At 35.9% G+C, this 14,795-nt stretch overlaps 1 protein-coding gene across 2 annotated transcripts in view; it reads right to left on the bottom strand.

Annotated features, from left to right (window-relative positions):
- The window catches only part of GSK3B (glycogen synthase kinase 3 beta), a 223,657-nt gene that overhangs the window by 138,051 nt on the left and 70,811 nt on the right, over positions 1-14,795 (bottom strand). For both annotated transcript variants that reach the window (XM_008578782.1, XM_008578780.1), the window contains exon 2: positions 11,360-11,553. In XM_008578782.1, coding sequence (XP_008577004.1) covers positions 11,360-11,553 — 194 coding nt within the window. The remainder of the gene's footprint in view (positions 1-11,359; positions 11,554-14,795) is intronic.

Genomic DNA, 14,795 nt, shown 5'->3' on the forward strand with positions numbered 1-14,795 from the left:
AAACTCCCAGAAGATAACAGGAGAAAATCTAGCTGTCCTTAGGTTTGGTGGTAACTTTTTAAATAGAACACAAAAAGCATGATCCAAGAAAGAAAGAAAGAAATTGGTAAGGTAGACTTCATTAAAATTCAAAAACTTCCACTCTGAGGAAGACACTAATGAAAAGACAAGTGACACATTGAGAGAATATCTTTGCAAAATACGTATCTGATGAAGGACTGGTATCCAAAATACACAAAGAACTCTTAAAACTCAACAATAAGAAAACAACCGGATTAAAATTAGACAAGAGACCTGCTATGATCTGAACGTTTGTATACCCACCACCCCCAATTCATATGTTGAAACCTAATCATCATTGTGATAGAATTATGTAGAGGGTTAGAAATCTTGATTCTCATTTGATTTTCAGAACAGAGTTTTTATTTTTATTTTTTATTTTTTTTTCCTTTTTGTCCTTTTTCGTGACCAGCAACGGATCGCAACCCTCAGTGTCACGCCCGTACCGGACCGGGACCGGCAACGGGATCGCAACCCTCCATGTTGCGCCCGCACCTTGCTCAGCCAGTGAGCGGCCGGTCTGTATGTGGGATCCGAACCCTCAGCAGGAGCACCACCGCGCTCCCAAGCGGCGCACTGTAGCAATGCGCCACCGGGCCGGCCCGAGAATAGAGTTTTTAGGTAATGCATGTATGAGTCAACAGTCTCCAGTCAGGGGACAAAAGCCCACAGGTAGCATGGCAACAGCCCATTTAATCAATTCTAATTAAGTATATGTTGATTCTCATTTGATTTTTAGAATAGGGTTTTTAGGTAATGTATGTATGAGGTAGCATGGCAGCCCTTCTAATCAACTCTAATTGCTGCTTAGGTATGGGATTGCATACTTTAATGATTTTAGAGCTAACAGGTGGTTGTCATACCAATCCTGTTAAGAGATTTTAAGAATTGCTGAAGGGGAAGATGTGAAAAAAGTTTGCTAAGGGCAAGCTGTCTGTTGGTGGAAACTTTAGAGACAATTATACTTAGATTTAATCATAAGAATGTAACTTTTGCTTAAATCATTTGAGGAGAGGTTATATTTTAGATAATGATCACAGTTTGACCAACATAGCTTTTCACAAATTATACTTTGGAATGTCACATTGTTAATTTTACTGATGTTACCAGTTTCCATTGTTTAAGCTATACCTAACCATAGATAATTTTTGTCATGCTGCCCATGTCTTTGTGTTCTTTTGAAATGACTTAATCAACTGATTTTTCTTGTGAAACTTCTTTGTCTTTACAATAAAAAACAGAAGCTAACTTTGAATGGGGCTATAACCAGTTTTCTCCTCACAGAGGAGTGGCTGAGGTGCAGTCCCTTTGGGCTTCTCATCGCATTCATGTTGCTTTGAGTAATCCTTTTCTCATCTCTGTTACACAGTGAGAAGTCTAACAGTATTAGGAAGTAGCATAGTAATTATGTTATAAGGGCTGTGTTATGGGATTAGTATCACTTTATGAGGTCTCAGACAGCTGCCTTGCCCCTTCTACCATGTGAGGATACAGCAAGAAAGAGCCCTCACCAGATACTGAATATGCCAGTGCCTTGATATTGGACTTTTCCAGTCTCACCAGAACTGTGAGAAATAAATTTCTGTTGTTTATAAGCCACCTAGTTTATGGTATTTTTGAACAAACTAAGACCTGAACAGAAACCTCACCGAAGAATATATACAGATGGCAAGTAAGCATTTAAAAAGATGCTCAAGGGCCGGCCCGTGGCTCACTCGGTAGAGTGCGGTGCTGATAACACCAAGGCCCCGGGTTCGGATCCCACATAGGGATGGCCGGTTCGCTCACTGGCTGAGCGTGGTGCTGACAACACCAAGTCAAGGATTAAGATCCCCTTACCAGTCATCTTTAAAAAAAAAAAAAAAAAAAAAAAAGATGCTCAAAATCTTGTCATCAGGGAAATGCAAATTAAAATAATTCAATATACTACATGCATATTAGAATGGCTAAAACCCAAAACACTGACAACATCAAAGGCTGGTAAAGATGTCGAGCAACAGAAACACTCACTGCTGGTGGGAATACAAATTTATTTTGCACAGCCACTTTGGAAGACAATTTGGCAGTTTCTCGCAAAACTAAACATGCTCTTACCATACAATCCAGCAATTGTGCTACTCGATACTTACACCTAAATGAGTTGAAAACTTATGTCCACACAAAAAACTGAATGAATGTTTAGAGCAGCTTTATTCATAATTGCTAAAACTTGGAAGCAACCAAGATGCCCTTCAACAGGTGAATGGATAAACAAACTACGCTACATCCACACAATGGAATATTACTCAGTGCTAAAAAGGGATGAGCTATCATGCCACAAAATCATGCAGGCATATTAAACGCATATTGCTAAGAGAAAAAAGCAAATCTGAAAAGGCTATATACTGTATGATTCCAAGTCTATGACATTCTAGAAAAGGCAAAAGTATAGAAACAGTAAAAAGATCAATGGTTAACAAGGATTTAGGAGGGAGGGAAAGATAAACAGGTGGAGCTCAGGATTTTTACAACATCAAAACTATTCTGTACGATACTATAATAGTGAATACATGTCATTACACATTTGTCAAAAGCCACAGATTACAAAGCCATACAGAAAAAGAGTGAATCAGAATGCAAACTGTGAACTTTAGTAAATAATAATGTATAAATATTGGCTCATCAGTTGTAACAAAAGCACTACACTAAGGCAAGATAACAGTAATAGCAGTAATTTGGAGAGGGGGGCAGAGGAGGACGGTGTATGTGGGAATTCTCCATTACTTTCCACTCATTTTTCTGTAAAGCTAGAACTGTTCAAAAAATAAAGTCTAATAGTATTTTTAATTTTGAAAATTAAAACAAAAACTTTAATGGGCAAAGGATTTCAATAGACATTTCTCCCAAGAAGACATACAAATGGCCAATGTGAACATGAAGAGAAGCTCAGCATCGTTAGCCACCAGAAAAAGCTGATCAAGCTGACAATGAGATATTATATCCACTAGGATAGATATAATAAAAAAACTGATAACAAGTGTTATCAAGGATATACAGAAACTGCAACATTCATATATTGCTGTGGGATTGTAAAATGGTATAGCTGCTTTGGAAAACAGGTTAACATTTCCTCAAAATGTTAGTCGCAGAATGTTAAGTCAAAATGTTAGTCACCACATGAACCAGTGATTCCACTCCTGGGTATGTACCTAAAAGAAATGAAAACAAGCAAATGTTCATAGAAGCATCATTCATAACAGGCAAAAAGTATAAACAATCCAGATATTCATCAGCTGATGAACAGATAAAAAAAATGTGACATAACCGTACAATGGAATATTATTCAGCCATAAAAACGAATGAAGTACTGAGACATGCTACAACAAAGATTAACTTCAAAAACATTCTAACTAAGGAAGCCACACAAAAGATCATATATTGTATTATACCATTTATATGAAATGTCCAGAATGGGCAAATCCATAAAGACAGAAAGTAGAATTAGTCATTTCCAGAACCTGAGGGGAGGATGGGAAGTGCTATGGTTTGAATGTTTGTCCCCTCCAAAGCTCGTGCTGAAACTTAATCCCCAATGTGGCAGTATTGAGAGGTGTGGCCTTTAGGAGGTGACTGAATCATGAAGGCTAGACAAATCCATTCATGGGTTAATGGGTTATCATGGAAGTGGCACTAGTAGCTTTATAAGAGGAGAAAGAGACCTGAATGAGCACATACACACACTCTTGCCCTCTTACTACATGATGTCCTGCTCTGCCTCAGGACCCTACAGAGAGTCCTCACCAAGAAGGCCCTCACCAGACACACCCCCTTGACCTTGGACTTCCTAGCCTCTCAAAACTGTGAGAAATAAATTCATTTCTTTATAAATTACCCAGTTTCAGGTATTCTATTATAAGCAACAGAAAACTGACAAAGATAGGGAGTGACCTGCTAATGGGCATAACGTTGCTTTTTGAGGTGATGAAAATATTCTGGAATTAGATAGTGGTGACAGTTGCACAACTCTGTGACTACACTAAAACCAATGAGTTGCGTACTTTAAAAGGGTGAATTTACAGTACATTAATTATATCTCAATAAAGCTGTTATAAATAAATATATCAAATAACTGACCACTCACAAAAAATACAAAGGTTTTAGTGAAGCTAGTAAAAAGGGCAACTCTTAATGTTAAACACTGCTTTTGAACTTACCACAAATATATGAAAATTTGAAACCATATAAACGCTAAACACTAAGTAAAAAAAAAAAAAAGGTGAGAAAACTTAAAAAGCACAATATACCTTATATCATTTTACTTCTCTTCCTCTCAAGCTATTCAAGCTACTGAACCAGAAAGAGGACATTCAGGACCACAAATATGTCTTCATTTTTTCTTTCTCGAATAATCTAGGAGGCAATAAAACTACTGTATGAGAGTACTTCAAAAAGTTCATGGAAAAATGGAATTAAAAGACAATATGACTCTTTCCATGAACGTTTTGAAGACTCTTCATTAGAACCTTTCCACACCAACCTTTGTAGAGTCCCTGAAAATTCAATTAAATTTTAAGAAATATATTGTACCTGTCAGCCGACTTAGGCCCTTGAAAAAGTATAAAAGTAGCATAAAACAGTCTGTATCATTGAGAAGCCTGCGATGGCAAATATGAAAATATGCCTCAGATCTCCCTCTGCAAGAAACACCATTGGCCAACAGTCCCAACTGCTGACCTCTCAAAACCAACCTCTTGCTGGGACCAAACCGAGCTTCCCAGCCAGTGACTGAGCATGGCAGGCATACTTAATAGAAACCTTCTCCCAGAAGATACTGGACTCCTCTGACTGGGCAACTTTAATTTGAGGACTCCCTTTGGCTTTGCTTTTACTTTCTTAGAATTGTACTGCAGTGGAACTGTACTGAAGGATAAGACTTGTCCTATCCTACCTGCAGCTGACTTTCTCTTTCTCTTCCACCTGGTTTTTAGTTTCCATTTGATAACTACAGGTTTCCATGACCCAAAGAACATTGCCACATATGGCATAAATAAAGATTACTTTTTCTTTCAAGTTGTATGTCAGTTTTGTCAGAAAACCGATTTAACACGAATGACTTAAATAGCTATAGAAATACAAATAATTAGGTGCCAGAAAATAGGATTACTAAATTTAAGAGGAAGTAAAACAAATAGGAAAAAAAAATCCCAAGCGAATGTTTGTAGTAATTCAGATCCTTAAAAATAAAAACAATAGAGCTTAGTTCTAAGGAGTTTTAAAACTTAGAAAATGTTCTCATAATACTGTTTCATTTGATTCACACGGCACTGAAGAAGAGGAAAAAGGGAATACAGTTATATTTATTGAGTTATTTTATGCACCAAATATTGGGCTAGAGCATGGCTGTAGTAGTAGTATACCCCTTTTACAGGTGATTAAACTGAGGCTCATAAAGTTAACGGATAAGCAAGCTCAAACTTTCAAAACTACTAAGTACTGGACCAAGGTCATTTTCCTCTGGGCTTTCTCCAGAATATATTCAGAAAATAATCATATCCCTAAGGATCAAAAACAAATTATCTCTCCCCACTGTCCAAAATGGTATATGTTAAAAGTAGGAGTACACTCTCCATTCACAAAAGAACAATGGTGATCACCTCCCTGTTCTAAAATCCCCACCACCACATCCCAATTGCAGAACAAATGAAACCAAGCAGGAGACCTGAAACCTATGACTTAGTTCAAAGGAGAACTGAAATAAATAGTTAATGAAGCAAAGATCACTAACTAATTAAAAATGCAACTTGCTGATTTTCAAATTAGAAAAGCCAGCCTTAACAACCATAAGTAGCTTTTGGGATTGACTGATCATCTCCCTGTTCTAATATTAAAGGTCTCCTACATTAATTAGGTACCTAGCTCAACTTTACTCCCACAACGCAAGCATTTTTTATCATAAGCACTTCCAACCTGCCCAGGTGAGGTAGCTCATTTTAGTTAAGTAATTTATCATGGTATGATGGGTCACAAAGGGAAAAAAGGCACTCAAATTACAAGTAAAACACTACTGAAATGAATCTTGTTATACCAGAAATTCTTTAAAAAGCTTGGTGTCTTGTATATGGCTTATGTGACTACTGACACAGTGATAATTATTCTTGGTCCTTTATCTCTGACCATTACCTCTCTTCTTTTCTTTTCACCAAGACAAATTGCTTCTCATAGCCACTAGGAGGTTCAGCAGGTTGGTTTATTTAACGGGACAAGGAAAAGACCCTATTCCAATCTTTGCCGGAATTATTTAACACAATCCTAAGAAGCAGCTATGTAAGTCACAGACGTTAAACTATAGATTAGGTTGTCAGAAAAACTCCTACTATTTTATGATAATCAAGAGAAACAATTTAGTCAATATATCAAATTTTATTTTTTGGCCACAACTACCTGTAAACAGTTAATATCAAGGGAGGAGAACAAAGAATACTTAAATTCCACCAAGGGTGATACAATTGAAAGAACTGAGCTTAATGTAAGCAGCCTGTCGCTTTTTCGCATGTAGGTAAAAAAGAAAGAAAAAAACAACAACTATACAACAGCAACAAAAGCAATAAAATTCTTAGGAATAAATTTAAGAAATGTCAAAAACCTTTATAATTAAAATTCCTGAAAGACACAAAAGTAGATGTGAACAAATGGAAAGACCTCTTTTTACTGGATAAGATAATTCAACATCACAAACATGTCAGTTCTTTATAAGTTAACTTATTAATTTAATAAAATCCCAATGAAATATACAAACAAGATTTTTTATGGAGTTAGACAAATTGATACCAAAATTCAGACGGAAAAATAAACATCCAAAAATAGGTAGGAAAATACAAAAAAAGAAAAGCAGTGTGGTGGTGACACAGGAATACATAAATTGCCTAGTGGAATAGAATGGAAAGCCTAGAATCAGACCCAAATACATCTGGAAATTAAGTATATTATAACAGTAACATCTCAAATCACTGGAACAGACTTCCTAATAAATTGTACTCAGACAACTAGTTAAAAAGATAAAATTAGATCATTAACTTATATCATGTGGAATAAACTCCATATACAAGAATAAACTCCAAATGAATCAAGGATCTAAATAAAAAAGCAAAACCTATAACTACTAGGAGAAAATATGGATAATTTCCAGTTAGCCTGAGTACAGAGAAAAGGCTTTCTAATCATAACACAAAATCCACAAAATAAGGTAAAAGAACAATCAATTCAATTGGATAGGGGGAAGAGGAAGAGACTCAAGATTTCTTAGCAAAAAAAAAGAAAGAAAGAAATACTTCACACAAAGCGAAAATGCTACATTTATCACAGGTAAGGATTAATTCCATAATAAAGTATTCTTTAGAGTTGATAGCAAAAAACGAAAAACCCATTTTAAAAATGGGCAAAAATAAATAATTCACACACACCCACAAAAACAAAATGAATTTTAAACAGATGCAAAGATGCTTAACAGCACACAAAATAAAGATTATAAATTAGAACTACAGATAGATACCTTTCTTCATCTATCACAGCAAAAATTGCAAAAGTAAAGCAACTCTTATAGGCAAAGCTATAGGGAAATAGGCACTCATATTTTACTGGAGAGAATGCAAATTGGTACAACCCGTATGGAGGAGAACTTAGCAATATCAAATAAAACTACACGTGTTCATGTTTGACTCAGTAGTTCCACTTCTTATACTGAATACAAAATACATATTCACAAGGTAATTCATACCAGCAGCCCTCTTTGGGACTGAAAAATTTTGAAAACAAATACCCATAAATAGGAGAATGGTTGAATCAACTATGCAATACTATGCAGCTGTAAAAAGGATGAGAAAAATCTCTGAGCTGATAAGCAATGATTTCCAGGAAATATAGTTAAAAGAAAAAGCAAAGTACAAAAGAGTATCTCTAATATGCTACCTTTATGTAAGAAAGATAGCAAAAAAAAAAAGTTTACACACATCTGCTCTTTTTATACAAAAATAAACCAGAAAAAGTAAACCGGAACATAATGAAACTAGCTATTTATAGGGAGTAAGTGGAAAAAGAACAGAAGGAATACAGAGGGAATGAGGTATGTGTATTTCTGACTTCTGAAACCATGTTATTGTTTCACAATGAAAATGTAAATAATTGTTTTTAAAAATCAAAAGAATGGGGTAAAGTTCTAAGAAGGGACACATACAGAAACTAATGCACAATCTATTTCACATAAATATCCTAACTATGCCAAAGGGAAAAATTAAAGTCCCCCATCCACCCCCCCCCTCAAAAAAAAGGCAAGAAGAAGTAAAACTAACCCAAACACTTCCTGAACAGAATACATGGGCCATATACCTTTCAGGCCAAAGACAAAAAAAGTGTAAATTAATACTGAAGTAGGTCCGACTCTGCCCCATGGGTATGAGTTAACAGTTCTGAAACTACTTTGTGAATTCTAGGATTGAGACCATAAGGAAATATATTGCGGATAATGGGTACCAGGTTTCTCACTTCAGAAAAAAGAGCTACAAATATAGAAAGAGGGAAGGCTAGAGTGAATTCTGTGGTATTGCTCAGAAATTGGAAGTACAAACTTTTAATAGAAAGAAACAAAGAAAAAGACACGTGTGTGTGAATGTCTATCTATACACATGTATATAATGTGTGCAGTGCACACGCACACGCACCCCTATTGTCTAGTTCTGTTGGCTAAGATGAACTCGACCCAGCTTGAAAGGGCTTTCACTGGCCAAATATAAGGCAATCTAAGTGTCAAAATGACTACAGATTATAACTTATTATAATAAAAATCAAGGAGTCCATATGATATATACAAATAAAGAGAAGGGAAAAAGTCTTTCTTCCTTATACTCCTTACGGCAGAATCTCAACTAATAGATAAAAAGGAATAAAAGAATTAGAAAACCACCATTTGGTAGCCTTTATTATAACTGATTCAAACAAGATTCATCAATGCATACTAAAACTAGTTAGTGAAAGTTTAATGAAAAACTATTTATGGGGCCGGCCCGGTGGCGCACTGCTACAGTGCGCCGCTTGGGAGCGCGGCGGCACTCCCGCCGAGGGTTCGGATCCCACATACAGACCGGTTCCCGCTCACTGGTTGAGCGAGGTGCGGGCGCAGCACCGAGGGTTGCGATCCCGTTGCCGGTCCCAGTCCGATACGGGCGCGACACTGAGGGTTGCGATCCGTTGCAGACACGAAAAAAGACAAAAAAGGAAAAAAAAAAAAACTATTTATAAAGTCTAAAAGTATCTCCCCATAAAATACTTTTTTTTATTACAGAGGGAAAAGTAGTGACTCTACAATAAAGAAACCTGGCAGACAGTACATTAAGAGATGGAAGTCAACATCATTAGTAATGGGACAGACAGACACCATGGGCCTCCTGATATGAAGTATTAAGAACAATAAAACATCATTTCTATAGCATTCCTGCCAAAAATTAATATTCTGAATCTAATTATGAGGAAACATTAGACAAACCCAAATAACTGTGGCCTGTACTGTTCAAAAAAGGTGAATGTCATGAAAGACAATAACAAAGGAACTGTTTTTGGTAGAGGAGACTACAGAGATATGACAACTAAATACATGACTCAAGATTTTCTTTTGCTGTAATGTACGTTACTGGAGCAACTGAAGAGATTTCAACAAGGTCTGCATATTAGATAACAGTATTATACAAATGTTAATTTCCAGATTTTTGATAACTGTTCTGTGGCTATGTAGGTGAATGTCCTTAAATTTGGGAAATACACATTGAATAATTTAGGGATAAAGGGGCATCATTCTTGAAAGTTGTACTTAAACATTTCAGGAAATAAAAAGATATGTGTATGAGGGGTCTTCTTCATGGAAAGATTCGTATTATCTTTTCATTCTATTTTTCCACAAACTTTTGAAGTACCCTCGTATCCAGGAAGAAAGAAAATGATAAAGCAAGTGTGGTTTATGTTAATATCTGGAAAATCTAGACGAAAGAGTTAAGAGAATTCTTTGTACTATTTAGTGATTTTAAGTCTGAAATTATTTCAATATAAAAATCAGCAAGAATCAAATGATTTATGTATAAGAAGGCAATTTTTAAAATTATAAAATGCTATATGAGCACATTATTACTTTCAAACAGATCATTAGAAAATCCGTTTTAATTAATTTAATTAGTCACATACCCACACAATCCTACTACAGGGTAAGCTTCAAGTTATAAGTGCCTCTTATTCTTAAGCTACTGTTTCTGACTCGGTATACTTCCCCCATCAAAACATGAAAAAAGGACAAAACCATAATTAAATTATAATAGAATATTAGGCCTACTATTTTGTTAATTGACAATAGATTACAGATACCTGTGCCTGTCAATAAATACATATAAAAAGCATAGTATCAAGACACAATTTCTTGCAGCAAAGGCACTGGTGTTTTCTTACCTTATTATTTTCCTGCCTCACACACCCTTTTATTTTGGGTCAGGTTACCTGTTCCTCTCTGTAATGCATAACTTATGAAAAGTGTCCAAGTTCCTAGTGAGAACTATCCTTTGCCACTAAATATAAGTTTTCTATTATTTCAACGTTTGCCCTCAGATTTCTACAGTTCCTTTACATAGGCATATATTCCCATTCTTTAATGAAAGTGGTTTTGACATATCCTACGTTTAGAACCTTCTTAAAAATGAATAATGATGAAAGACACGATAAATTAGAAGGAAGACAGAACTGCTAAATAAAACCAACAGCTTGTTCCTTGAAAAGGCAAGATGACTAAAACAAAGCCATACAGCAAGTCTGACCAGAAAAAATAAAAAATAAAAGAAAGCACCAATACATATAATACAGTTGCTCGTGCAACTAGCAGCCAGTGTAGACAACAGAAAATTCACTGCTGTTCCCTTTCATAATACACTTTCACACAACAATGAAATCACCTAACATGGCACTTCTCAGAACATATCCCCATCGTTAAGTAATGCATGGACTGTAAATATATGACTCACAGCAGGGGTAACAAAAGTTACGTTGCAATCTTCAGTAAATTTCACAAGGGTACTTCAAAAGATTTGTGGAAAAAATTTGTATTATCTTTTAATTCTATTTTTCCACGAACTTTCTGAAAGTACCCTCGTGTAATTACAAAATACATGAAGATACAATTAAAGTCACTATAATAGTTGGGCTGAACAAAAATTCACACAATAGATGAAATTTGAAGCAAAAAGAAGCAATTGAAAAAAAAATCATTTACATGTATTAAATACCAAGGTCTTACCTTAAATCTCTTATCTTGCAATACTTTCTTGATGGCAACCAGTTCTCCTGAATCACAAAGTTTGGCTTGATATACCACACCAAATGACCCATTCCCAATCACTTTAGTGTCTGTATAGCTGACTTCTTGTGGCCTGTCTGGACCTTGCCCAGGAGTGGCCACCACTGTGGTTACCTTGCTGCCATCCTTGTCTCCTAAAGGAAGAAAGGAATTTTTAAAAATAAGAACTATAAAGAAACCAAGAAAATTGCCAAAGTACACAAAGCAAACTATATTCTTTACTTTAATTAATTTTAATTAAAAATGTTTATCTTAATTTATCATATACAATTATTTGTTTCAATTATAGTAATTTTTTTAACCACCAATTTATTCAGTTATTCTGAAAGGCATCATGCTTAGTTTATATATATGATTTCATTCAACGAAAACAATCCCACAAAGTAGAAAGTGTTGTTCCCATACTAAAAGTAATGAGAAAAATGTTAAATTTGCCCGAAGTCAAATAACAAATGGTGGATCCATCAGGGTTTGACCTTAACTGCCCAACACTAAAGAAATAAAGTTCTTTCCTTTAGCCTCCTCATTTTACTTGAAAAGAAAATATGTGCAACTGAAAATGTCTAAATATGTCAACTCCATTCAGACCATTCTGCCTTTAGGAAGATAAGGCTTTGAGGTATTGCTTTCCTGTCTCTTATTTCTTTTCAAAGTAGAATACCTTTCAGAGAAGGTCAGATGGAAAAAAGAATATTAATTTGGGGTTAACAGATGTAAAATGTAAAAGAAAAAAATCAGACCCATTCTGAACTGAGCCCCTTTTACAAGTAGCTCCCTGGCTGTGGGGTCTCTGTTCACTCATAGGCCTCTCCTTAACCTTTTTTGCCTTCCCTCACCCCTACTAACCATCCTAGTAGGCTCTATTCAAGTTCAAAAGCCACCTCCTACTTGACTAGGTATAGTCCACAATCACCACCTTGTTCTCTGAATTCTTAAACTATTCTAAACTATACTATACTACCTAGCACCTGGTTTTAAACAGCTAAATTTTTTTTAGTGATTGCAGCATATATGCAGATTCTCAAGACTACACATTCATCCTGAAATAGCCATTATATCTTCTGCTTCTCTCTTCCCCGACAAATCGAAAACCAATTCTCAGTACAGTACAACTCCTGAGGCTCACTGACTGAACTGTACTGTTTTCCTCTGCTACTCTTCCTTTATATCAGTTTTATTTTTTAAATGCTAACTGAATTCATACTAATCTAATAAAAGAAAAATGTAATATTTATGAGTATTTTCCTCTACCAAAAAAAATTGCTAAATGAATATCCAAATTTTGGTGGCACATTATAACCAATATTTATATCTATTTAAATACACAGAAGTGTTAATACAGTAGTCTCCCCTTATCAGTGGTTTCGCTTTCCAAGGTTTCAGTTACCCACAGTCAACCATGGTCTGAAAACAGGTGAGTACAGCACAATTAGATACTTTAAGAGAGAGAGAGAGACCACATTCATACAGCTTTTATTACAGTATATTGTTATAATTGTTCTATTATTAGTTATTGTTACTAATCTCTTACTATGCCTTTAATTTATAAATTAAACCTTATCACAGGTATGTATGTATAGGAAAAAACATAGTAAATATAGGGTTCAGTATTATCTGCAGTTTCAGACATCCACTGGGGGTCTTGGAACATATCCCCTGCAGGTAAGTGTGGACAACTGTATAGACAAAAGCTAATATGCAATGTCTGTGACTGATTAACTCTCTTGTTTATAAAATGGCCTTCATGGCATATACAAAAGCAATGAATGACTACAGAAGATAGCTAGGTGAATTACAAGCAGTCTATATTTTATCATGGCCAGCTATGTTAAACATGTCCTTAGTACCAAGGTAAAACACTCAAACAGGTATGATTTAAATGATTTAATTAGCACAAATCCAATACCACTTATGGAATGAAATCACTCAAATCTTGTCAACACCACCATTTTTATTTACAACAGTATTACATATGCATTAAGTGCTTACAAACCTCAGTACAAGCCAACTCATACATAGCAGTTCTCAAAGCGTTCAAATGCTTCCTTCAAGTGTCACCTTTTTGTAAAATATATCTTAAATACATCTGCTAAAAAACTAGTTTAATTTAATCTGAGTTCTAAATTATCATACCCCAACCCCTAAAAAAATCTATGTTAATCTTAACTATAACTTTTCAGATTGACTATAAACGCTACTGTAAGTTTCCCTCAAATGTAAAATAAACCTTTACATGTATTTTAGCACTTCCAAAGACAGAATCACAACCTTCTGAACTTAAATTGTAAATGAAGAGATCTAGAAAGGTTAGATCCAGACAGACTAAAATCCAAGGTATTGAATAGATTCTTATCATCCAATTGCACCAAAGAAGATTAAAAGCAGAAGTGATTTCAAACAGGCTGACTCTTCCTTAGATTATCCAAGTCAAAACTATTTCCCCCCCCCCAAAATTTCAAGAACTTTGAATTAATAATTCTACTGAACAAGTTTCTTGCAAAATCTCACAGGTCTAACTCACAAAACAAAGCATCATTATTAGCTTAATTAATATAAATTAATAGATTTTAAGAATGGCTGCTGTGCTCCACAATTTTAATTGAAAACAAAAACTTTCTGGGATACAACCAAAAATTATGCTTTTCTGCTATATGACCACAGCTTCGTACTCTCTCCAGTAAGAGAACTTAAGCAATACAAGCATTTGTGATGAACAGAGAGAATCAAGATGGCTGAACAGTCTCCAGTGTAACTGTCTCCCACAGCCAACCTATTTACAACTATTAAAAATCAAAGACTACCAAGCTGGGGCCCCTGGAGCTTACGGGAAGAGGAAGAGAGACCTACAGAGTTCATGAAGGCGGGAGAAACCACAATGAGAGAAAGAAGGGACTGCTCCGACTATTTCAAGCCCTAGCCATTTCAAGGCTGGCCCTGGTGAGCACATGGAGCTAGAGTGGCAAAACCCACTGCTGTGCCCCTTGTGTGAAGTTGCTTGGAGACTGCAGGGAAGAGGAGGGCCTTGGTGGCCCCCAGGCTAGCAAGGCCACTGACAAGGTTCCTGTGGACCCACATAGGAGGGGCCACAGACAATTGAAAAAAGGAGTTACTCACTCAGAGGCTTGTAAGTCATCAAAAGGGGACTGGTGTACAGCTCACCCCATGCGAAGTGTTTGAAGAGTGAGGGGTCAGGGAGACAGGCCCACCAGGGAACACTTGAGGCACAGCATGGATAGCTGATCTGCCCTCCCATCAGCACAGGCCCACTGAGCGGAGACTGGTCAGGAATACCGAACTGTACAGTGTGCAGTTTTCTGGAAAGACTCAGGACCAGACCACAGTTTTCGCATAACCCAGGTGTATCAGAACTCACAAG

This window comes from Galeopterus variegatus, unplaced genomic scaffold, assembly GCF_000696425.1.
Source record: "Galeopterus variegatus unplaced genomic scaffold, G_variegatus-3.0.2 Scaffold1756, whole genome shotgun sequence".
Lineage (NCBI taxonomy): Eukaryota > Metazoa > Chordata > Mammalia > Dermoptera > Cynocephalidae > Galeopterus > Galeopterus variegatus.